The sequence below is a fragment of the Artemia sp. Qi Xiang Cuo genome, chromosome 16 (assembly GCF_049724085.1).
Source record: "Artemia sp. Qi Xiang Cuo chromosome 16, ASM4972408v1, whole genome shotgun sequence".
In the NCBI taxonomy this organism is placed as follows: domain Eukaryota; kingdom Metazoa; phylum Arthropoda; class Branchiopoda; order Anostraca; family Artemiidae; genus Artemia; species Artemia sp. Qi Xiang Cuo.
In genome coordinates, this window is record NC_142809.1 from 22,872,874 (window position 1) to 22,897,968 (window position 25,095).

Below are 25,095 nucleotides of genomic sequence, written 5' to 3' on the forward strand. Positions count from 1 at the left end.
TCCCATGAGGATGGATGGGACTTAAGCAAGTCTTGATTTCGTCAGTGTTGATTCAATTTAAAGGTAGATGGGTAAAAACGCATGGCACGCATGGCAAAATACATCAAAAATATATAATTTTGTCTTTATATTTGTACATTAATGGGTTGGGATAAAGTATCACAGTCAAAATATGTAAACTACAATTGTTCTACATACGATGACGTAAGGATTACTTTCTCAGAATGTTTCCCTCTCAACAGCCCCAATTCTAGGCATATATCACAAACTTTGCATTTATGCAGTTTCTTTTCCTAGAGAGCAACACAGATGTATCTCTAGTTTCCAAAGAGATAAATATTTTCCAAGAAGTTGAATATACAGTTTTTTCAGCCTCGTGCATAATTCGATGTTATTTCTATTCCATGCAAGATAGTAGCCCTCTTTCTTTCTTTGTCTCATTCCTTCGTGTACATCAGCGAATAGGGCCATAGATATTAAAAAGTGACTTGTCTGACTATTTGAACTCTACAAAAAATATTTAGTAACTAGCAAAATAAAAACTGCTCATAGTCTATTGACAAATTCATAAGTTTTTTTTTAAAAGTATATTTTGACTAGCCCTTTTTGTTCTTATTTATTAATTCTTTACTATTTTAATAGGTTCATATAACTATTCTTTTAATTGACTATTAACCTTCAGTGAAATAATTAACCCCTTGCTTTGTCTATTGCTATGGGTATTCTAATCGTCGTTTTTTTTTTTTTTTTTTTTTTTTTTTTTTTTTTTTATTCTGTTCATTCAGACTTTGTTAAGAAAACAAAATAATAAAGTCAGTATAGCTGCCAATTCATTCATTGCTTAGGAATTTTTGATATGAAATAAAAAAAAAAATGTGTTTTAATATACAGTAGTTGCTGTATTAAAGGAAAACAATGTTAAAAGACGTCAATGATCAAAACATAGTGAATTGAAAATTTAACAAAAATCGTGGAAAACTAGATAATCAGCGTTTATTCAAATTAAAAATCTAGTTAAAATGCCAGGAAAATATCGCCACTGTCTCGTCTGAAGGTTATATCTGAAGTTTTCAAAATTTGGAGGTAATTGCCCAAAGTCAGTTGTAGCTTAGATACATACATACATGCGTGTATTTAAAAACCAGTGGTCATATACACAAAAATAAACAAACAAAAAACAACAAAGAAAGAACAATAACACTCAACAAATTTAAACTACAGCTTCTCTCCGGGTCATCAGACTATTCTCTATAAAACAACCTAACGCAATAATTAGGTCCCTCGAAGTAGTCCTCAACACCCGGGAGCAGCGGTACATCCCCATGAAAAAATTTATCCCTAAATTTGCCAAACTTTGGCATCTACTAAGAAAATGGTCCATCCCATCCCCAAACTCCCCACAGAGGGGGCAGGCACGCCTGCTTCCCGAGCCATCCTCATCATAAGACTCCCAGTATCCTTTACACAGTGCTATGCAATTTGCCCGCGCCTGCAACCAATACTTAAGGGTTCTCCACGGTAGATTCAGCCTCAAATAAAACTCCTCTCCATACACATCTTTAATCTGTCTATAAAAATGCAGGCTACTAGATTTTTCCAGGCTTTTTAGCCAAACCTGAATCTCTTGGTCCCGAAGGCGCCATGCAAACTTACCGAGGAAATGTTCAGGTTTATCTAGAGGACCCTGCCCCTCATTCCATGCCAATGATAAACCAGTATTATCCAACAGTACTTTAACTTGTTTTGGCCATGCTGCCTTTTTGGTAAAACTCAACATCTCTGTGTAGGCCGCTTTCGCCAGGTGGTTATCAGGTAAGCGCGTAACCTGTAACCAAAACTTAATCATATGTATAGTCCTCATATGACGTAGATCCTTCAAGCCCAAATCACCCTTTAGGACCATTTGCTGCGACCATGAATCCCAGATATTTATACTTTGGGGTCACTTTTATTGCCTCATCCTTATAAGTAAATGAATAATCCTGAGGTCTATTGGGCTTCCTACTTTGGAAGATGACAATCTTCTTCTTCTTCTTCTAATTCACAACAGGCGGGCTTTTCAGTTGATACTATTTATCCCTTTTCCTTTTGCTTCACTCTGTGGGCTATAGAGTTACTGGCTTGGCTGTCTCCTATTTATTAGATTTTCTCAGATATCTTTCAGTAGATCTTTCGACTCAAGGAGTTCAAATATAAGATGATAGATATCGATTTCTGTGCTCTGTGTGCAGGTATAGTTGGCTAGGCTCTTGGCTGATAGTGAGATTTTGTGGTGTTTGAAGCATTTTAACAGTTTACAAAGCAAGGTATGTTGCGCAGACGTCACCATATTACATTCAAATAGGTAAGGGTCAATTGTTTTATCATTCTTAATACAATGCCTGCAAAGAGGGGGCAGGGGAAATGAACCATTTGAATAATGAAACTTATGCGAGAATGCACGAAAATTTAGTCCATTTGTTCCAGAACGAATCCTATGATAAGTTTTAGAAAGATACTTATTGGGAAAGGGGGAAAGGATAGGATTAATCTTATTAAAATTAATATCTGATAGCCTCCATCGGTAAATATCTCTGATTGGGATTGGTCTCCCACTTGGCTGGTCAATATTTATAGCATTTTTTGCTATTTCATCAACCTGATGATTACCACTTATGCCAGCGTGGCTAGGAATATACTGAAAATAAGTTTTTATGCCACTTGAAGCAAGATTATCTATAATACTGAGACAATGATAAGTGTCAATGTCCAACTTATACTGAGGAGCTGAGGCCAGCAACTCAAGGCTTGATAAAGAGTCAGAATATACAATAATATTATTTGAATTTGCAATCAAAGGTTGGTTTTCCTTAAAGTGTTCTAATGCCATGATTATGGCATTTAACTCAGCAGACATTATAGATAAATTATTATATAATCTCTCACCCATTGCAATTTACAGGTGAGGAAGGAAAGCTCCACTTGCTACCTTCTCATTCATTTTTGACCCATCGACAAATATTTGGAAGTGATTTTTATAGGTGATTGTATTAACTTCTGCAATTTTTTTCTGGACGAAAGCAATGAGGGTTAAATCTTTGTTCCACTTTGAGAATTCAGTATTGACTCTGGGAATTGACCAATTCCAGGGAGGGGATTGAGGGAACGTGGGTGCAATAGACCTTGCTGGTCTGGGGAACTTCATCTGAATGTTGGAATACTCATCTGCAATGCCTCTATACATGGCTGGATTTCTTAACCAATTATGTAGGGTGTGTGAGCTATTCGATTCAATTTTTGTAAGATGTTTTGTCAAGAGAAATCTACGCCTCTCCCTTATTGTTGTTAATCCACTCTCCATAAGCAGAAACTTGGTGCTTGTGGGTTTCTAAGACCAAATATGAGACGTATTATATCATTTTGTGTTGTTTCAATTTTTTGCATCTGGGTCTTTGCACATGCACCATATACGATGAGCCCATAGTCAATATGGGGTCTTATATGTGATTTATAAAACTGGAGTAAGGTTTTCTCCTTACAGCCCCAGGGTGTGGAAAGAAGTCTTTTTAGTATATTTGTTTTCTTATAGCATTTTTTTATTGTATTTGAAATGTGGATGTGGAAATTAAGTTTTTGGTCAAGCATGAGACCTAGGTAATTAATATGATTATCTTCTGGAATAGTTGTTTTATTTAGAGTTACTTTTGCATTAACATGGTTTCGCTTTCGGTGAAATTGGATTATTTTCGACTTGGTAGGTGCAATGGGTAAATCTGAATGCTGAGAGAATTTTTCAATTTGGAAAAGTGACTTTTGCAGATTTGACTGTGCTATCTCAAAGGTGTTGCCAGATGACCAAAGCACCAGATCGTCAGCATATTGTAGATTCGTGTGGGGCGGGTTCATGTCCAAGAGATGTAGGGCAAACAGGAGGTAACTGAGGACTGCTCCCAGAGGTAGGCCTTTGGTTGTTGTCTTTTGGGGTGAAGAGGCTGAACTAACACAAACTATGAAACTTCGCACTTCTATGAAGGATTTAATAAAAGATACTAGCTGAGGGGGTAGTCCAAGGTTTGCAAGTTTGTTTAAAAGGATTTGGTGGTTCACATTGTCATATGCCCCTTCAAAATCTAGGAAAGCTGCAACTAGGACATTATTTTTTGAGAATGATTCATTTATTGCATTTGTTAGCAAAATGAAAGCATCTTTTGAGGAGTGGTGTTTCCTGAATCCAATTTGAGTATGAGGGATCTTATTATTTTTTTTCAACAAACCAGAGGAGTCGGTAATAGATCATTTTCTCCATTATTGTACCCCTCAAAAAAGTAATCATTATGGGCAAATAGGTCTCATGTTTCTCTTCTAGTTTATTTTTCTTTAGGATACCTAGAAGGGCTAAAAATTTCCATACGTTAAGGAATTCAAACGATGACCAAGCGTGATTATATCAGTTTAGCAGTTCTTGTTTATATGAAGAGGTGAGATTCTTTATCCATGTAGGGTGTATATTGTCATAGCGGCCACTGGTGTTGGTCCTAATATTATGCATTGCATTATTCATTTCCTGGGTTGAAAATGGACTTGTTATATACTCGGATCCTGGGCGTGGTTTGTAACTTGGGTTCATAGGAATTGGGGACATTTTGCTTTGATTATTTGATGTTAGCTTATTAACAAAAAGAGTTGCAAATAGCTTAGCTTTTTCATTATCATTGTCATAATGGGTATTGTTATGTATAAGCTCATACCGGAGTGTGTTGGGGGAAGTCATTTTCCCACAGATGTGGCTTATGACCTTATGTATAAATGGCTCGTGTGTTTCTTTGGAGAGATTATTTGCAAAATTATTCCAGTAATTATATTTAGCATCTATTATGGTCCTTTTTAGATTAGATTCCGCTTGTAATTTTTTTAGATAAGTAGTAGGTGATGGTTTTCTTAAGAATTCTGTCCTAGCTGCCTTGTTTATTCTCTATTTATTTCGGCACTCATTTGTCCACCATGCTTTAGGAATGTATTTAGGGAAGGTTTTCTTAGGTGTTGTCCTGGGGATAGCATGATTAGCTGTATTTACTAGTAAAGATGTCAATACTTCAGCAAGTGTGTCAACTGTTGTTTTTGAAATGCATGAATTTTGGGTGAAACTTGTAATTTCATCTTTTAGCTTATTTTGGAACATAGACCAATTTGCTTTAGTGTTAATATATTTGGAGGTATGAGATAGAGTTTCAGCAGGTTCATTTAGGGTGCAAACTATAGCAAAGTGGTCAGTACATAGACTATCAATTTTATTTATATAAATTTTATTCAAAATATTTAATGACACAATTTGTAGGTCAATTGTGGAGAATCTGCCACTTTTGGGGTTGAAGTAAGTATTCAGGTTTGGAGGGGTAGCAACAGTTAATTCATTATTATTTGAAGTCATACGCTCAATCCATTTACCAGCTTTATTTGCTGGTTTATTCCCCCACAAAAGGCTGTGGGCGTTGAAGTCTCCACAAATAATGATATTTTTTAACATATTAGAATTATTTATATAATTAAAGAAATCCATGGCATCTGTAGTTCGGCCATTAGGATTATAAAAGTTTATTATGTAGGTTTCTATATTATTCAGCCAAACACTGATACCAATTGCATCAACATCATTTGCAAAATCTGGAAGATTGATCCCACAGAATTTTACATTATTTTTAACTAATAGAGCTACACCACCTCCTTTTCTCTCTGATGATCTATCCTTTCTCAGGATAGTATATCCCAGAGACTTAATTTGTTGATTTTGGTTTAAATGAGTTTCCTGGAGGCAAGCAATATTAATGTAATTATTATTCATAAAAGACATAAGTTCATTCATCTTATTTTTTGTGAGTGATCTTATGTTCCACTAGAATATTGATATGTGTTGTGTAGTTGATTTATTTTTCATATGACTGTGTATCAAGGTTCAGCTTTGTTAAAAGTAAAGCAAGATCTTTTTTTGCTTGAATGAGCATATCATTGGGGGTGTAGATTTTTGCCAATTCTGCAATGATTTTTGTTTTCTGTAGTTGATGTATGTTCATGGCCTGAACTGCATTACTGTTTAGAATGAATAAGCATATGTTTGGGGATTGCATGTTTGGTTGTGCATCGTGTTTGTCAGTTAAGGGATTAATTCCTGGTAGTGTTTCTGGTTTGTTTCTTCTTGGGAGGGGGGGGGGGCAGGCTGACCTCATCTCACCGGACAAGGACGCTTGTTGACTTGGTGATTCCTTCTGATAAGGATGTGAGCTAGGTGGCTTAGAAGATGGTGTTTTATACGGGGTAGTGGATGCATTGGGGGCGTTTGACTTAGGGGTTTTAGTTGGTTACATTACAGGCTTTATTTGGTATTGTTGGGCAGAATTTGCTTCCATTGCTGCAAAGGGGTATGGGATGGCCTTCTCTGTTACTATTTGGAGCGTTAGAGCTCTTTTCTTATATGCAGGGCATAGTGATTTATTTGTAGATTCATGTGGGCCTTTGCAATTGATACATGTAGGCTGAGTGTTGGTGCAAGTTGTCAACTCTTTAGGATGGTATGCTTTACAATTATTACACTCTTGGAGAATTTCATTGCATTTGTTTGTTGTGTGTCCCAGTTTGAGACACTTCTGATACTGGATAGGCTTAGGTTTGTATTCCTTGTGTGGTTTGATTTGCCCAAATAGGAATAACTTTTCTGGGATACTAATTTTTTCCTTCAGTGTGAATAAGACGGGTCTACTAGTTTTTAGACCATTAGAGTTAGGTTTTCCAAGTTGGGTAACATCTTCAACTGGGATTGTGTTGCCAGCCCTATCTGAGAGCCCTTCTTTTAACTCCTGAATGGATATTTCTGGGGGAACATTATAAACTACTATTTTTGTTGGTGATTGTTTTGGGTTCCATTTAGATGCATTAATTGGGGTATTCAGAAGGGATTTTAGTTTAATTATTGTGTCTGCTTATTTTGTGATCTTGGACAGCTATTAGCAGAGATCCATCACGGTTAATATTAAGAGAGAACATTGATTTTAGCAATTTAAAAATTGCAACTCTTATTGCAGTAATCTTTTTTATTTCAAAGGAGGTAGTAAGAGTAATTTTTAGGTAAATTCCTAAGTTTTTAGAGGGTGGAACTTGGACAGGGAGAGGGGAAATGCTTTTGATTGGGGAGATTTTTTTCCTTTTTTAAAGCTTCTAGAGAGGACCTCTTGAAACCCATTATCACCATTTATGGTGATATTAGCCCCTAAACTTATCAGTTCCTTATTCTCAGAATTGGAGGTATCCTTTGAACTTTGAGAAAGTCTGCTTGACCAGCAAAGATGGGTATCACTTTCACTGGTATTTGAGGTGGGATCTGGGGGGACTTTTTTTTGGAGAACTTCTAATCATTGCCTATTGGAAAAAGCTTTAAACAAAAACAAAACTAAAACAAGAAGGGATAATAGAATGATATCAAACCGTCTGCACTATACTATGGGGAGGAGAAACACCACAGTATAGCCCTGAGGATGAATTGAGCAGGGTTGGTTCGGTACAACTGCTGATTAAATGCGATAATATTTCACAAGAAATTTTATTTTAAATTTCTTATAAAGTTGCTGCTGTAGGTGTCAATCTCTGTCTTAGATGCGTTCAGCTTCAACTTCTTCGATTCTAGGTAAGCTTCAGTTAACTTCAGAAGAGTTTGGAGTTCCTCGGCTGATTTGGCCTCTAAAGCTGTGTCGTCAACGAAACAGCAAAAAGGAAATAAGGTATTCGCTAGTGATACAACTGGGTCCTATCTCATTTCAAGGAACTCTGCAAAATCATTGATATACAGAATAAAAAGTTTCGGTGACAACGTGCATCCTTGGCGAGCTCCTTCGAAGGTTCTGAATGGCCTAGATGCACCTTTTTTTTTAACAATAAAAACCAAAAATAAAGTTATCTCATATATGTTCATTAATAACATAATAAAAGGCCTGGGTAGGCCTATCTTACCAAGATAACGGAATAAAATAGGTCTATAAATACTATCAAATGCCTTTTCAAAGTCCACAAGCGCGACAAAAAGCCTACCAATTCCGCTGCAATATTTTTCAATAAGGGCCTGGAGTATATAACTTATATGGAGTATATAAGTGCAGAATGTCGGGTGTCCAGGAAGGCAGTTGGGGGACAGGCAGTAACCAAAGCAGAAGGGCAGTTCCAAAAGCGCAATGTTGAGCAGGAATATCAAAGTTTGATTGAACATGCATTGACCTGCTGAAACCTCTTCAAGAAGAGATTAGCAAACGACATTTGGCAATCTGATGCATAAAAATATTAGATATCAAACAGTTCATGCTACCGAACTATAAGTAAGGAGCGACCCGGCTCAATAGTAACCGAAACTCTAAAAACGGAATTTTGATACCAATAGATATATAGAAAGAATTGGATTTTTATGATTTTAAATATATAAATTTCATTAAGTTTAGTCTTACCCATCAAAGGTTACAATCCTGAGAAAATTTACCTTATTTTTGAAAAAAGGGGGAAATACCCCCTAACAGTCATAGAATCCTAATGAAAATCACACCATCAGATTCAGCGTATCACATTCGAGAGGAAATTAAAAGTTCTAGTGCCCTTTTTAAGTGACCAAAAAGATTAGAGGGCCACTAGGCCTCCTCACCCACCCTTTTTTCTCCAAAATCTTCCTTGGATATATGCCTTTGGATATAACATGCCCCCCCCCCCCTCCACAGCCCCAGGGGAAAGGTTTTTAAGTTATAAAAATTGCCCATTGTTTACGCATGGTATTTGTCATTGGGGAGTATGCATACATTTTACGATGGGAAGACGAATTTTCTGCTAGGGGGTGTTCACGGGGGAATTTTCCTGGGGGAGGGACGTTTTCAGGGGGTGAACTTGTCAGAGGAAATTATACACTGGGGGAATTTGCCAGAATTCCTATACATTTTTTTTTTATATTCCTTGCTTTCTCTTTTCCGTCTCAATTTTACGCATAGAGTTATTAAGGGGAATTATCCTGGGTAAATTTTCACCGGGATTGAATTGTCTAGAGAATATATCCATGGGGAGGGTATTTCTCTGTGGAGGTGGGGCCAGATTTCCTGGGCCTATTTAAAAAAAGATCAGAAATTAAATAAAAATAAAATTTTTTTGTAACTGAAAGTAAGGAGCAACATTAAAACTTAAAACGAACAGAAATTATTGTGTATATGAAGGGGGTAACCTCCTCCGCAACGCCTCGCTCTTTGTGCTAAAGTTTGAATTTTGTCCCAATTCTTAAAGAAAGACTCCTGAAATATAAAGGTCATTTAATTGGAACAATAAGAAGCTTTTTTAAATGTACTAAAAACATTAGCGTAAAGAGTGAGGTGTTGAGGAGAAGGCAACCCCCTTCATATGCGTAATAATTTCTGTTCGTTTTAAATTTTAATGTTGTTCCTTTCTTTCAATTGAAAAAAACTTGTTTCTTTTTATTTAGTCATTTTTAGACGTGGCATTAAATATGTGCAAAAAATAGCATTTTTTGTTACCATGTTACAATACTATGGCAACCACTTAATTACTATTCCCAATTTTTTTAAATTTTGAAAATATCATCCGCACCATTTGATATTCGATTTGATATTCAGTCAATACGCAAACTAGATGAGATCTGAAAAAGGAAGGTCATCCAATCAACATTCTAGTAGAGGATTCTAAAAAAAAAAATTCAAATGGCGTATTAGTGGGGTCTACATATGTGTTATTTTGAGAATATGTTTGCCAATCCCCAATCTGCAAAAAATCCCCCCCCCCCGTCCTCTCTTATTGATTAATAAATTTTTCATCTTGGTGAAAACGTAGATTTTGTTGATGAATATATCAAGGGGGTATCGTGGCAGGTTTGCTATACTGCAGTTGAGAGATTGATCGTTTATAAAATACCTATGTCATACAATTGACAACGTGGAAACGCTGTTCGAACGGTTCAAAATGGGAGTAGCTAACTGAGACAGACGGTAGGACAAAATGGGTTTTAGACGGGAATATATCTTGGAATTTTTTGTCCCTTTGCATGTAATCCATAGCGCTTTGCTCTATTTTCAGGAACCAGTTTTTAAGCCTGTGAAATATTTCAGCATTGATAGAGTCTACAGGAATGAAACCCTAGATGCAACTCATTTAGCTGAATTCCATCAAATTGAAGGTGTTGTTGCTGATTATGGCCTTACGCTTGGTGATCTGTTGGGTAAATTTTACTTTTTTATGCTACAAAAAAAGAAAGAGTTCCAAGAGAGTTGAAAGAGTCGTGGGAGAGTGCGCTCCTGTAATTCCAATCGTGAATTGGTCTAATTGTTCTGATAAAAAAGAGTACTTATCTTAATTTTCTTTGATTTAAGAATCAAATATTACCTGTCGTATTTTTTTATTGTGTTATTGATTAATAATCAGTAAGGGAGTAGTAATCAATTAATTATTAATCCCTGTCAAATATATGGCAAAATATTTTAATAATACTTCCATGGAAAACAATTAATACTTGTAAAGAAAATGTTTTTTTAATAATCCGAAGAAACTAAAAAGAAATTTTAAAATATTATCCAGTATGAGCAGTTTTCTCTTTCCCAAATAAGCACTATTTACTAAAAAGTGGTGTTTATGTATATTAGGATATGTATAATAGGTACAATCTATATTAGAACATACTTGTTGCATTCCGAAAAAGAAGGTGACATATTTTTCTACCAGTATCATATAGTAGCAAAAAAGTAAGAACTGTTGGTTGACTGCTCATTCATGACTTTACAATTACTTACTTGGAATGAGATCCTCCGACGCCTAGTGGGGTATAGGGATGATCGTATAACTCTTGCCTCATTTTCAAGGGAACGACCAATAGTGATCCATTGTTTACCACTCTTCTGGATTGTATTTTCTTAAAAAAGACATGCCGTCATACAAAAATACTACTACTAGTACTAGCAACTCACCGCCGCACCAAGCCGCCTGAGGGGAACACAGCTACGCAAGCTCCTCCTCCACTCCAATCTATTCAAAGCCTCCCTCTTTACGCCCTCCCAGGAAGTTTCCATTTCCAAAATTATTTTTTGGGATAATTAGGATTGTTCTTTTCTCTCGTGTAATAGATTAATTATTTAGAAAAGGCCTTGAATGTCAAGAGAGAGAAAAAAAAAAAAACAGTATTCGCCTGAAATGTTTCGAAATTCCGGAATTGGAAGCTCACAAAAATGTCCTCCATAACTTTGAACATTTATCCAATATTTGTAAAATTTATTATTGTCTGTAATAAAACATTTTAAAAAATTTTTACAACGAATGCGTCATCCGTAAGTAGTGCAATTAGGAATTATTTCTAAGGTCTTGTCTTAATTTCATTTGAGTTGCACGAATTTCCTGGGTTGATCTTCAAATTCTTGGGCAATTTTAACTTGATGAAGTGGGAAATTGACTGTGTCTAGACCGTTCTCTATTCATTTTTTTTTTATTTCAGGTGTTATAAACGAATTCTTCAAAAAGCTAGGGATTGAAAAACTACGTTTTAAGCCTGCTTACAATCCGTACACTGAGCCGAGTATGGAAGTATTTAGCTATCATGAAGGTCTCAAGAAATGGGTGGAAATTGGAAATTCTGGCCTTTTTCGACCTGAAATGTTACTGCCAATGGGACTGCCAGAAGGTGTAAACGTCATTGCCTGGGGACTCTCTTTAGAAAGGTTTTTTTTTTATTAATTCCAGGCCTCAAACCTCATTTTAAAATGTTCATGCTAGACATAAGGGATATGATGATTGAAAGGGCTTTATGAGACAAGACACAAATTATAAGAAGCTTGGAGAAAGTTTAAAATGACCTTGTTTCTGTGAATAATTACCAGTTGTTTCCACAAGGAGTTTTTTGTTTTATGCCTTCAAGTCATAGTCAAGACGAATTTTCATTTCCCAGTAACTTTTACGAAGAAAACGGTAAATAACGCTCTTCAGAAAAAGTATAAAACCGAACCATGTCAAATATGACCCTTTGAACTACTGCAGCCATATGAGGAAACTCCAATTCTATCGGGTATATAAATTAAATAAAATTCTTTCCGCGTTAGGTGATACTGAAATTCGTTTTTTTTTTTTTTTTTTTTTTTTTCCATTTTTTTTTTTTTTTTTTTTTTTTTTTTTTTGCTCAAGAAGAATGCTTTTCGCTTCGTACTTTCTTCTGTATTTTATTGTTTCGTTTGTTTCGGTTTTATCAATTGAAGTCACAAAAAAAAAGAAAAAAGTTCCCCAACTTCAATCATTTACTTATCAAGCAAACTGTGAAGTTTCAGCATATTTAGGATTATGCTGCTTTGAATCAATTAGATAATTAGTGTGGAAATGTCAATAAGACATTTAATTTTTTTTTTTCATTTTTACGAAATCGGTTGTAAAAGAAAGTTGTATCTGTGGTATCGGTTAAACATCTTGGATTTACTCTGTTTTATTCTTCCCATCAAGCATAAGCAAAGATTGTGAAAAAAGGATTTTCTGATTACAAAAAACTAGCGCTTAATTTGCATGTTTGATCTTTTTTTTTAAATCATAATGACAGGCACAAAAAACTCGCGGTGTGCAGGCGCAAATGTTACAAATGACGCTATGCTGAAAAAAAAAAAAAAAAAAAAAAAAAAAAAAAAAAAAAAAAACAACCTGTCATCCTAATCCAGTAATTGAGAGAAATGTGCACTTGAACGAGGTTTTAACATTACTCATCTATCCAACTACCTAGGACCAAACAGTATAACTGAACCATCAACCAAATAGAAAGGTCGAAACCCGTGCCAAGTTGTCATTAATAAATGTAAGTCGTTTTAAATTTACAAGCAAACGCATCTAGAATCTAGCGAAATATTTCCAAGTAGTGCCTTTCATTAGGGCTCATCAGAAGAAATACCACGTGCCTTAACGGGTTTCGAAGCTTTAATTTCTTTACCCGGCACAGTGGAGCCTCTACCATAAGATCTATATGGTATCCCTATGTCAGGTAAAACTTGGGAAATACATGCATACTAGTAAAGCTATTAAAAATTACATACAAAATGAGTTTCATTGTTTCCTTAATAAAATCCTAGAGGTCACTGAGCAAAGACCATTCTGGAACAAATGAAGACTAGTCCAGATGTGAGTTATAAAAAAAAGTCTTTTATTAGTATCTAGAACCAATTACCGACCAAGGGATCTTTAATCCGGATTTGAAACTATGTACAAATTCAAAATTCCAAAAAAGACAAGCGAGCAAGAAATTATAGCAAAATACCATTATTTTTTTACGTACCATTTTTGTATAAATACCTAAGAGCTTATGATGCATAACAACAAATTTTTTAAGTCGCCAACAAATGTTTTTGGCAAAAAAACCTCTTAAGATCAGTTTTTCGCTCAGCTTTTTACATCTATTTTTAAAATCTGTGTAATTACTGCATATATTCGTATCCTAGGTGTTGCTCAGTAATCAACACTTGGAGATGTCCTTGGTGATCAATCCCAGGACCTAGTCATCAATTGTTGGGCAATGCTCCAGACACTAAGCAGTCCATTTCTATAAATCGATAAGAAGCTCGTCTACGCTATTATACAATAATTGACCCCTGTGCGACACTCCAATCTTAAGAATCGTGGCAATAGAGAGAAAACTGAACATTTTCGTCCTTGTTTGAACATTTTTAGTTTTCTTTGCTGTTACACTGCAACCTCAACAACTGCTATGTTGCAACCACTTTACAAATGAACCTCAGAGAGGAAAGAAAATAACAAAATGAAAAGTAAAATAAAAAAAGGTGAAAAAAGTATTTGCAACCACTTTATTGAAACCTGCAGCTAAAATTTGACTTATTTATTGTTACACCAATTCTAAAGATTTACTCTGTGTCTATTAAATATAAGTAATTAGAAACAAGCTTTTCGGACGCCTCATATAGCTATATGTTGTTTTCTCACTTTTGCTATTTACTTCAAGTCTAATGTGTGGTATGCATAATTTATCATAGATCACGGTTCAAAACTTCAAGTTGGGCTGAACAAAGATAACAACAAAGTGACAGATAATTAAAAACGATAACAGGTAATTTTAGGCCGGTAAAATAAAGAAATATAAACTGATTTTAGGCCAGAATTTTGCTATATCTGCGGTAAACGTGACTTGATGAATCATCCTAAAGCTGCTGCTGCAAAAGAATTGCAAAGATAGTAAAAGGACTAAGAATCATAGAATAGAATCATAGAATCATTTTAATGAAAAACAGCTGTCATAGACACATTAAAAAAATGCACTAAAAGGCGCTGTTTTTTACATGAAAACTTTTTTACATTAAAACACTTCTCTACATTTAATTAAATGTACTTGTAAAAAAAGGAATAAAGGAGTTACTAAGTCTGTTTGTGCGGCACGAGACGGGCATAAGTTTGCTTTTGCTTCTGGTATTTGCGCGGACAGGCATTTCAGGTTGTAATATTGTCCTATGTACAGGACTAGACAATAAAAACTGGCCAAAACGAATCATCAGCTGAAAACGGCGATCGCGAAGGCTTGGTATTTCAAGTGACTTCAGAGCGGAGCTGTAATCTACATATTTGTCGCAAAGAATGATCTTTACTGCTCGTTTCTGGATCCCCTCCAAATCATCACTTAAGTAATCTATGTGATGAACTTGTGGGCCCCAGACGGGACACGCATATTCAAGGATGGGTCGAATAAAAGTGAGGTACGCTGTTTTCAGCTGATACACTGGAAAACCTAGGCGGCGCATCGCCACCAGTGTCCGCATAGCGTAATTTCCCTTCTTAACCAGCTCTTGTACATGAATAGAGAACGAACAGTCCACACTAAAGGTGACGCCCAAGATAGTCGCACATGAAGCAGAAGGGAACAAAGTCGCGGGGCAGGTAAAATCGCGTTTAAGTGGGTTGAACCTCAAAACCTTTGATTTATTCTCATTAATTTGAAGACTGTTCGCAGTACACTGTGATTTAAACTGATCGAAAAAATTTGGGTCGAACTGGGCTACAGCTTGCGAATCCTTTATGTGGTATTTAAGAAGCGCAGACAAATCATCGACGAATTTAAAACGATCGTCAAAGTCAGAAACTATATAGTTGATAACAGCCAGGAAAAGAAGAGCTGCTAATTTGGTACCTTGTGGGGCGCCACATGTAATTTCCACCCATTCCGATTCAATATCCCCGGGAAAAAGGGCGTACACTTTTTGATACCTGTGACGTAAGAAATCAATTATTAATTGGAGGATGTGCTTACGGGCACCCATTGACTTGAGATTCTGGGCGGCAAGAGGGTGCTTAATCAAATCAAATGCCTTTCGGTAGTCTACCAGAAGTAAATCTACAAACGAGCTTCCAAACTCCAACCATTCAACTACTAGGTGATAAAGCCGTACTAAATAAACAGACGTGCTGCATCCCTTCAAGCAACCATACTGGAAAGGGTCAACTGACGGTGAAATGTCCGTGAGAAGTTCACGATATATGAAAGATTCTGCAACTTTAGCAAAGTTTGGTGTGATCGAAATAGGTCTTAACTGATCACATGTCTTAGGTCCTTTAACTTTGGGTATTTCGCGAACATAGGCTCGCTTCTAAGCATCGGGAAAGGTTTGTTCACTGAAGCACTGATTGATGATCGATGTCAATGGTTTGGCTAAAAACAAGACATATTCGCGAATAAGTTTGACCGGCAACTCACCAGGGTAGGAAGAGCAATTCGGTTTTAGTTTTTTAAGTTCTTTAAAAACAGCAAATTCGGTAAACTGTTTTATTTCGTCAGTTTCACAATCGACTAAGAGATCAACCAGTTCGGCCTCTGTAATTGAGGGGTAGGTGGTACAAATGCCAGCAAAGAACTCGTTGACGTCTGAAGCGCTCATTTGAGATCCGTCAGGCTTGGGTATTTTTAGCTCACTGTTAACTGACTTGCCAGTCATTTGTTTCACTGTGGAATGCCACTTCCGAGTGCTACTTTGGAGAAGGGGTACTACCTTTTCCCGAACATAATTTCTTCGCTTGAAACGATTGACAGCCACGATTCTATTTCTAAGTTTCGCTACAGCAGCTATTTGTCCAGAACTGTGCAGCTTGCACCTCACCTTGATCATTTGTTTTAGGTCGCTTGTGATCCATGGCTTATCGGACTCACTTAACACTACAACTTTAGTGGGAAAAAACTTGTGAAACATCTCTAACAGAAGAGAGTTAAACTGCTGAACTTTGCTATTCAGGTTTACTATAGAACACAGGTCGTCGAAGCAGTAAGTCCCGATCCACCGACGGAAATCACAGATTGATTGAGAGTTAAGCGGACGAATAGTCACTTTGGTTCTCTTTGGCTTCGGTTGGTTATTTTTGGCTTGCCAGAGAATTACATAATGATCTGAACTCTGGAGAGGACCTAACGACCGAGGGGAGTAATAATTGTCACTCATGTTTGTAAAAATTAGGTCTAGAGTACTGCCACTCTGGTGCGTAGCAATGGTAACTACCTGCTTCAGATCGAGGACACTAGATACCCATTGTCTGTTCGTCTGGTTAAAATCGCCAGCTATTATGAAGCCAGGATAGGCATGGGCACGACGAAGTTTATCAATATAGGTCTGTAAGTAGCTGATAAGCTCTTTCGTATTTTTTGCACTCTCTGGGTAATACACAGATGCAATTATAAAACATGGGAACTTTTTTGATAGTTATGATGGCTTGCAATCTACCCAGACAACTTCATGACACGAATCGGTTGGTATATTTAACAGCTTTGATGAAATGTCATTACGAATATAGATACCAACGCCACCACCTTTTATACTCAAGCCTCTATCACGGCGAGTGTTGAAATAGCTAGTGTAGCTTTTTATTCTACCCATTTCATCAGTGATATCCCAGCATTCGGTAACTGCAGCAATAGGAACACTCACTTCTCTCAGCAGTATCTCCATCTCGTCAACTTTATTTGTTAAGGATCGGGCATTACACAGAATGAAATTCGGAAACTTTGCCTGAGCTGATAACTGTTCAGGACGTAATAGCGGGGGAAGTTCATCAGAGGAACACGGTGAGATCGGCTGCAGCTGTGATGGAGAAAGAGTGGGAGGAATTTCGTACCTTTGCAAACATCTTATTTTCACAAGAGTTCTTGGTTCACATACAGCCGTCCTCCGGTCAGAACGACGTTCCTCAGAAACATGAACGGGTATGGCCGTCTGTCTGTTTCGCCGCCTGCCTCTCTTTCCACGCCGTCTACGCTTTTTTGAAGCAGGGAGTCCTCTGGTGGCTGTTTGAGCAATCCAAAAAGCCACAGACTGACAAATGTAAATGGCGTTGTAGTCAGATTAAATGAATTAAGTCTTCTTAAACATTCTTTTTGATATGTAAAAGTCATTATGATTACAAATATAGGGAAGTCAATTCCTTGAAAGAATGCACCATCAAAAACAGTTGAGAACTCCACACAAACAAGCTAAACTAGAGTTTAGCAGCACCATCTATATGAATCAAAATTAGATGGCGCTGTAGTCAGTTGAAAATGTATTAAGTCTCTTTAAACATTCTTTTTTATAGGTAAAAGTCATTAAGATTGCACTTAGCAAAGCTAGGGAGGCCAATTCTTTGAAAGAATGCACCATCAAAAACAGTTGAGAACTCCACTAATGAAATATCTTAAGCTGACCTGGCCAGCCCTGACAAAAAACAACAAAGAGAGAAAAAACTCAATGAAATACAACAAAACGAGACTGTTGTCAGTAGAGAGAAAAGATGAAAAACTAAAACGACGCGGATATTTTGCCTGTATGTAAACGAGGCGTCTTCAGCACAGAAGAAACAAAGATAAAAAAAAACTAAAATAAACTGAAAACAAATAAAACCATTACCAATATTAATAAAATACAATTGTCGCAACTGATCCACGTAGGCCACAGAAGCTAATAGAGTTACTTCGATGAGAACAGCAAAGCAACTGATTAAAAAAGTATAAACATGGAAATGAAGTTAATTATTATGTTGCGAAAGAATCCTATTACTGTTAGCTATTACTAAATCAACTCTTTTTGGTCTGGTAGGTAATCTCGTCCCCTGGTGATTTTGGGAAATCCTATTTCCCTTATTAACTATTGGTTCATTTTTCAAAAGAATATTGTAAATTGGGTCGATATTTAAATTTCCGATATCTCTATTTATTGAAAGATTAGCAAACATATGTTTTTTTTTTGTGATACATTTTTTGTTGACTTTAGGGTCAGTTACAACTTTTAAATTACCCATGCTCTTTGGTGCTAAACGAAACAATTTAGTTCAGTTTCTAGCTAAAAAGTAGAGTAACATTAACAAATATGTGACAAATTTAAAAGTCTAGGTAGATTTTTGACAAATATTTCAAGTCCCCAATAGGTATATATAGTTCCGTTTGAGCGCCTGCAAAATCTAGTTTATAGGGTTCATTTTTTTATGCCCTTGTAGTTCTTTTGATGTCCTTGTAGTTCATTTTCTGAAAGTTCTGTCACTTTCAGAGCTTTGAAATTTGGTGTAATTGAGTCGGTGTTCTATACTTGTATATTTACTCACCCTCTGAAAAGATTCTTCAGCATGACTTACCAGAGGTAAGACCTGTCGCAGCCTTTCTTGCACTCATAAAAATATTACTACTAATAGCTCACTGCAGCACCAAGCCGCCTGAGACCAACACAGCAACGAACACTCCTTCCATCCCATTCTATTCAAAACCTCCCTATTTACACCCTCCCAGGAAGTTCCAATTGCCCTTTAATCTTCCCTCATGACCTCCTCCCGCCCCATTCGGGGACAACCTGATTTTCGTTTGGCCCTAGATGGCTGGCTGAAAAGGGCGATCTTTAGCAGTCTGTCGTCCTTCATCTGTAGAACGTGCCTCATTTGAAACTGAAAAAAAAACGCAATAAGCTAGTTTTGTCTAAAACTAGAAATCTTTTGGATTATACGGAATTGAATAATTCCGTATAATCCAAATCCGGAGTTGATCCGTATAATCTGGAATTGAAACAGTGTTTTTTTTTTGTTTTTTTTAAATAAACTTATTCATTTTTTAATTTGAAATCCAAGATGTTGTATATACATCTAAAAAAAAAAAAAAAAAAAAATAGAATATCCGTCTGTTCTTTTCAGGCCAACAATGATCAAGTATGCCATTAATAAAATCCGTGACCTGGTTGGTCCCCGAGTGAATTTGCAGATGGTTAACGAAAACCCTATTTGCCGAATTGACAAGTAATCACAGTTTTGGTTTTTGATGGTACTTGTATGTGCATGATTTGTTCATTTTCAAATTCTGGTATTGGTTTAGTACTTGTATAATGTATACTTAAAAAGAGTTATCATTTCTAGTATTGTTTTAATTCCTGTTAAATAGAAGTAATGCTTCCAAGACACTGCTCATAATGTCCTAGCTTCAACCCTAGAATTTTGGTAGTATCGTATTCATTGTTGCGTTTTCTGAGTTTATTAGGTTATATCCAAAAACTAACTCATTCAATTATAATTCATTTCTTGAATTCTAGCTCGTTAAAAGAATTATAACAACTCTGTACATATTTTCTGAAAAAATTAACTTTTTTTTCGAAAATCTAAATTGCACCCAAATCCAGTTCGGCTTTGTTCGTCGAAATCCTACCAAGCAAAATGTGAATGGGATTTCTATTATTGACATGTTTCTTCTTTTTCTCTCTGTGTCTCTCTCTTCCTCTCTTTCTCTTTTTCTCGCTCTCCCTCTATTGATCTCTGTATAAGATACACATACTTCCTTTTAAGACAACAAATAACTCAGCTGTCCTATTCGAAAAAAAAATTCATGCTTGGTAATTGTTGAAGCAAGTTTGCTATAACACTGGATCAATCTTAGTTTATAAAGTCAACTGGTCCAGTTAGAATCTTCATATGTCATATTTGTAATCCCCCACCTCCTATCGTACATCTTACGGGAAAAATGAAATCTTTGGTCTTGTTATAATGGTACCTACAGTGGAAGTATTCTTTGTCATCTGCAAAATTTAGAAGATGTTTAATCTCGCTTTTCTAGTAACAGTAGCTGAATGAAGAAAAGTATTTCATATATATATATATATATATATATATATATATATATATATATATATATATATATATATATATATATATATATATATATATATATATATATATATATATGTATATATATTGCCGACGCGCGACCGGAGTCTTGCCAAAGCATTGCACCCTGCGGCAGTCGCTTCTGGACAGTCAGAGAGTGAGAATTGATAGTTTTGTAAAGTGTGTTTTTTCATTTTGGTCACGGGATAAAAAGTAAAAAATGGAGCGGACGACTGAGCAGTGATACGCCATCAAATTCTGCTTTCCTTTGGGCAAAACTGCTTCAGAGACTCCTACCTTCATTGAGCAGGCCTACGGAGACCATGCCATGTCAAAAGCGCGGGTTTTTCGTTGGCACAAGGACTTCAAAGACGGGCGGGAAACAGTTCAGGACAAAGATCGATCTGGACGCCCCTTCGACGAGTTCATCGGATGAAAACGTGTCAAAAGTTAAAGGACTCTTGGACTCTTACCGTCGGTTGAGTCTACAATTCATAGTGGAAGAACTAACATGTGCTAGTCGACGGTACACAACATTGTAACCGAGAATCTCTACATGAGAAAAGTTTTTGCAAAATTGGTGCCAAAAGTGCTGAGTGATGAACAGAAACAACAACGAGTTTACCTGTGCCGTGAAATGGTGGAGGGTGTGGAAGGTGAAGCAGGCTTTTTAGATGCCGTAATAACAGGCGACAAAACATGGGTTTTCCAATACGACCCTGAGACCAAACGCCAGAGTTCCGAGTGGCACACAAAGGGGTCTCCGCGCCCCAAGAAGGCAAGAATGGCAAAGTCAAAGGTAAAGACCATGTTCATTGTCTTTTTTGACAACCGTGGGGTGGTACATAGCGAGTTTGTGCCTCAAGGACAAACAGTAAACGCTGCTTTCTACAAAGACGTCCTTGCGCGACTGCACCGAAACGTGAAGAGGAGACGACCAGAGATTGCCGTTCGATGGAAGCTCGAGCACTACAACGCTCCGAACCTCACTGCCTTTCATCTGACGTCGTACCTGGCACGGATAGGGGTTTTTACTTTACCACAGCCTCAGTATAGCCCTGATTTAAGCCCGGCAGACTTTTTTCTGTTCCCTAAATTGAAAACCGCCCTGAAAGGTCGCCGTTTTAATGACGTTGCCGCCATCCAGAAGGCCGTAAAGAAATGGCTACATATATATAAAGCCAATTCGTATAGCCTAATATAAAGTACAGCTTTTTTAAGTATGAAGGGTGGGGGTATATTTCAGGGTTAAAGAAATTAAAAAAAAGTTTATAGTGAAGGAGAAAGAAATGAAACTTGTATCTGTTGCGTTTTCAGTTTTGCTGAAAACTAAATGGAACCTAAAATTTAGTGGCTTTCCGATCCAGGGGATCGTGGTCAGTCAGAAAAATGTAACTTATGTACGAAAGAAACGTAAATTAGTTATTTAATGGATTTTGATCATATGATAAATGTGAAATAAAATTTATAAAAATGAATTGACGTGTATCAGTCAATAACAGATGAAATAATTGGGCTTTATGCCCAGATTTTACTAAGCTGACGGTGACCCATGCTTTTCGAATCAGAATCCTCCCCTGACTGATCTGACTATGACCCCGAACTTTCATTCTGGACTCTCTTCATGGGTGTGGAAATCCTCCTGTAATATATTTTGAGATGGAAAAAGCTTTTCATAGGGTAGGGCAAAGGGCCTTTTGAAGAAATTCCACATGTGTGAAATTATACAGTTGTCGAGTCAAGATTCATGAAATTTCTCTAGCAATTTCACTCTCCGTGGCGTGGTCGACTGGTTTAACGCTCACAAATATTCAGTAAAACCTATAGTTCCCTGGGGTGGCATCGATGGTACCCAAACTTTTCCTTGTACGGACCAATGATTTTGTTTATATTCTTGTGAGTAATCAACAAGCCCAGAAATTGCCGGGTGCAAACCATGGTGAGAATCGTGACTATTAAGGAAAATGATGAGTGCTCATTTTGCTTCGTTTTTAAAGTCTCGTATTGCAGTTCTAACCATGTATTGATTTTATAATAAGTGAAGCCCTTATACAAACTTTGGTAGAACTAAGCACCATATTTTTATTACCTTTTTCTTATTTTGGACTCCTATGTTACTATATTAGTTAAGATTTTGTATCAGCAAGATCAGAAATCTCAATATAAAAATTGGAAGTTGTTAAAATGCGTAGGCTAAATGTTGTGTATGTATTATAAGATACCAGTATTACATTTCTAGTCTCATCAATATTAAAACCCGAACTTTGGATTTAATTCAAACTTAGAATTGTTTGTAAATTGATTGATGAAGAGGGGAGTGGTATTGGTTAAATCGGAACCAAAATCGTGGAAAGTAATATCGAAGACCACACTGTCTTTCCATGACGGTAAATAACAGTTCGAATATGGATAAATCCTTTCATTAGAAAGTGAAAAAACAGTCAAAAAATATACTTGATATTTCGATCACAAATACAGTGATCGTCATTAACAGAAATACTCTGTTGATGACGATCACTGTACATGTAATTGAAATATCAAGTATATTTTTTGACTGTTTTTTCACTGTCTAATAAAAGGATTTATCCATATTCGAACTGTTATTTAAAATCGTGGAAGATTAAATGTTCTACCGTGTTTCATTATCTGCTACTATTTGGATTATAGTTAATTTTTTATGAATCCGCGATGAAAACTAAGTTTATTCTATAAAAAAGTTCTAATTATTTTCTTAATTGAGATAAGATGTGGTGGTGCTATGCATTTCTCCCTGGATAATCCCCACCCCCCACGTAAAATCCCCCACGTGCAAAATTGAGCAGCCATAGTGAAGGTAAAAAATTGGTACCTCGAAATATCAATCAGATGTCCTAATGGGTATCAAAATGGTACCTCGAAATGTCGATCAGATGTCCTAATGGGTATCAAAATGACCAGATTTTTTACTGAAGCTTAACAAGCCTTTTTCAGTAACGAAGCTAAAAAATACCTTCTAAGGAAGGGGGATGGAGGTAACTATTGATATATAATACCTCTTGATTTCCGGGAATGTTTCTGGTCTACGTCGTGATTATGAATGTAAAGAGTAACATTAAACACTAAAACGAGCAGAATTTATTCTGTATAAGAGGGGAGTCCCCCCCCCCCTCATAGCCTCCCTCGTGGTCGCAGAAACTTCGTTGCTCGTTCGATCGGAAATTGAGAGTTCAAGTCGTTTTTCTTTTCCTTTTAAGTCAAAAGTCAAAGGAGGCCAAGCAGCCGCTGTCCTAGTACTCGTTTGATATCTTCAAATTTTCCTTTTATTACCCCTTAGGACATATGATCGACATTTCGAGGTACCTATTTTGTATGAGTTACTACAATTTTTTATGAGAGGGAGGGGGATTAACGCTGGCCCCTAAATGGTAGAGGTTTTGCGTGTTACTAATATTTTCCTGGTGTAGCTCATGAGGTATTAGAAAGCACTGCATTAAGTCAATCAAGAAAAATACTTTGTACAAAATGAGAGATATACAAAGAGGGAAAGAAGTATTACTGAAACATCAGGACTCTTCTGAGTAAATTGAGTTGCCTTTGCAAATTAATATAGATGTCCTATTATGATTGTCAATATATTTTTATTTTTCCTCAGTAATTTTGTATTTAATATTTATTCTTCTCTCATATTTTTAGAAGCGGTGACAAAAAACTACAGTTAGATACAAATAAAGATACAATTGGAGATTTAGAAGCAACTTTTAACTCTGTGTGGCTTCGTGCTAGTCAACTTGCTCAGGAGCTGAATGAACTGCGTAAAGATGTCGGCCTAGGATCTTTGGAAGTACCGACTTATTCAAAATTGACTAATTCAAAACCATTAAAGACTTTAGAGCCATCTATCGATTTGAGTAGTATCTTTGTCGGTTGCGGTCTTACGTGCGATCCTGATTTTCCACCAATTGGAATCTTTAAATTAGTCGAAGCAATTTCGAAATATGTGCCAACCACTACTTCTGTGCACGTTCATTCTTCTTTGAAAAATAGGGATTTCAGGACGGATTACATCCCTACTCTAAACACACCTGGTCACCAACTACGGATAGCTTTGATTTTCAAAAAAGTTGGTAGACTGAGTTCAGTTTATATAGGAAATAGAAAGATGTTCCTTAGTCAGGCAGACTTATTCAGACTTGTTTGCAGGATCTATGAATTAGTCACAAAGTGCCCAGTTTATGAGTCCCTTAATGAAGCAGCCTTTATTGATATGTGGTTGGAATTGCAGGATGAATGTGAAACAAGTAGAGGAACTAATTTGAAGAGATTTCTAAATGAAGTTATAAAGAGGCTGGAGAAGTTTGGTTGGCTTATTAATAGTGAGAAAAGTGTTTGTGATGTTTTTGTGGCCGATTTTTTACAAATGAGGAGTGATAAGTATCCTTCAATTGTTTCCAATTGGATCCAGAGATGTATGTAACATGTTGTTTGGGAATTTCTTTGCTTTAATTAAATTATTGTTTAAAATTGGGAATCTCATTGTAAAATTTGTCAACTATTTTTGTAGAATTATCTTGAAGATTGAAGTTTGGTCAAGAATGTTTTTTTTTTCTTTAATACAGCAAAAAACGTGCTGCACCCTCTCGGGGTGTGTAAGCCTTATGTTTGGACATCGTCAGCTTTTCAACAACAACAAAACTTTTGCTCTTGCTAATAAATAAATAAAACATAGGAAATATTCATAAATACAGCAATACAGAAACGTTGAAATAAAATGTTAGACGATTTACAATGAATGTTGATAAGCTACGCACAAATATATTGCAAAAAAAATGTCTCTTTTAAGTGACTGCTTACAGAAATTGTTTAACCAGGTTTGGTTGATTATGCGCATACGAGACGTCCATTACAACAACCGTGTCATATTTTTTTGGTCAGATTCTTAGTAAAAAAAAGAAATAGAGAAAAAAACTAATTTCTCTATATTCACTTGCAGAAGCAGAATCAATA

At 36.3% G+C, this 25,095-nt stretch overlaps 1 protein-coding gene across 3 annotated transcripts in view; it reads left to right on the forward strand.

Annotated features, from left to right (window-relative positions):
- alpha-PheRS (phenylalanine--tRNA ligase alpha subunit) overlaps positions 1-24,684 on the forward strand; it is a 58,814-nt gene extending 34,130 nt beyond the window's left edge. For all 3 annotated transcript variants that reach the window (XM_089102081.1, XM_089102078.1, XM_089102080.1), the window contains exons 8-11: positions 10,078-10,219; positions 11,483-11,705; positions 19,153-19,254; positions 23,785-24,684. In XM_089102081.1, the coding sequence (XP_088958207.1) occupies positions 10,078-10,219; positions 11,483-11,705; positions 19,153-19,254; positions 23,785-24,565 (1,248 nt within the window). In that variant the 3' untranslated portion in view covers positions 24,566-24,684. The remainder of the gene's footprint in view (positions 1-10,077; positions 10,220-11,482; positions 11,706-19,152; positions 19,255-23,784) is intronic.
- Positions 24,685-25,095: the final 411 nt, after the last annotated feature.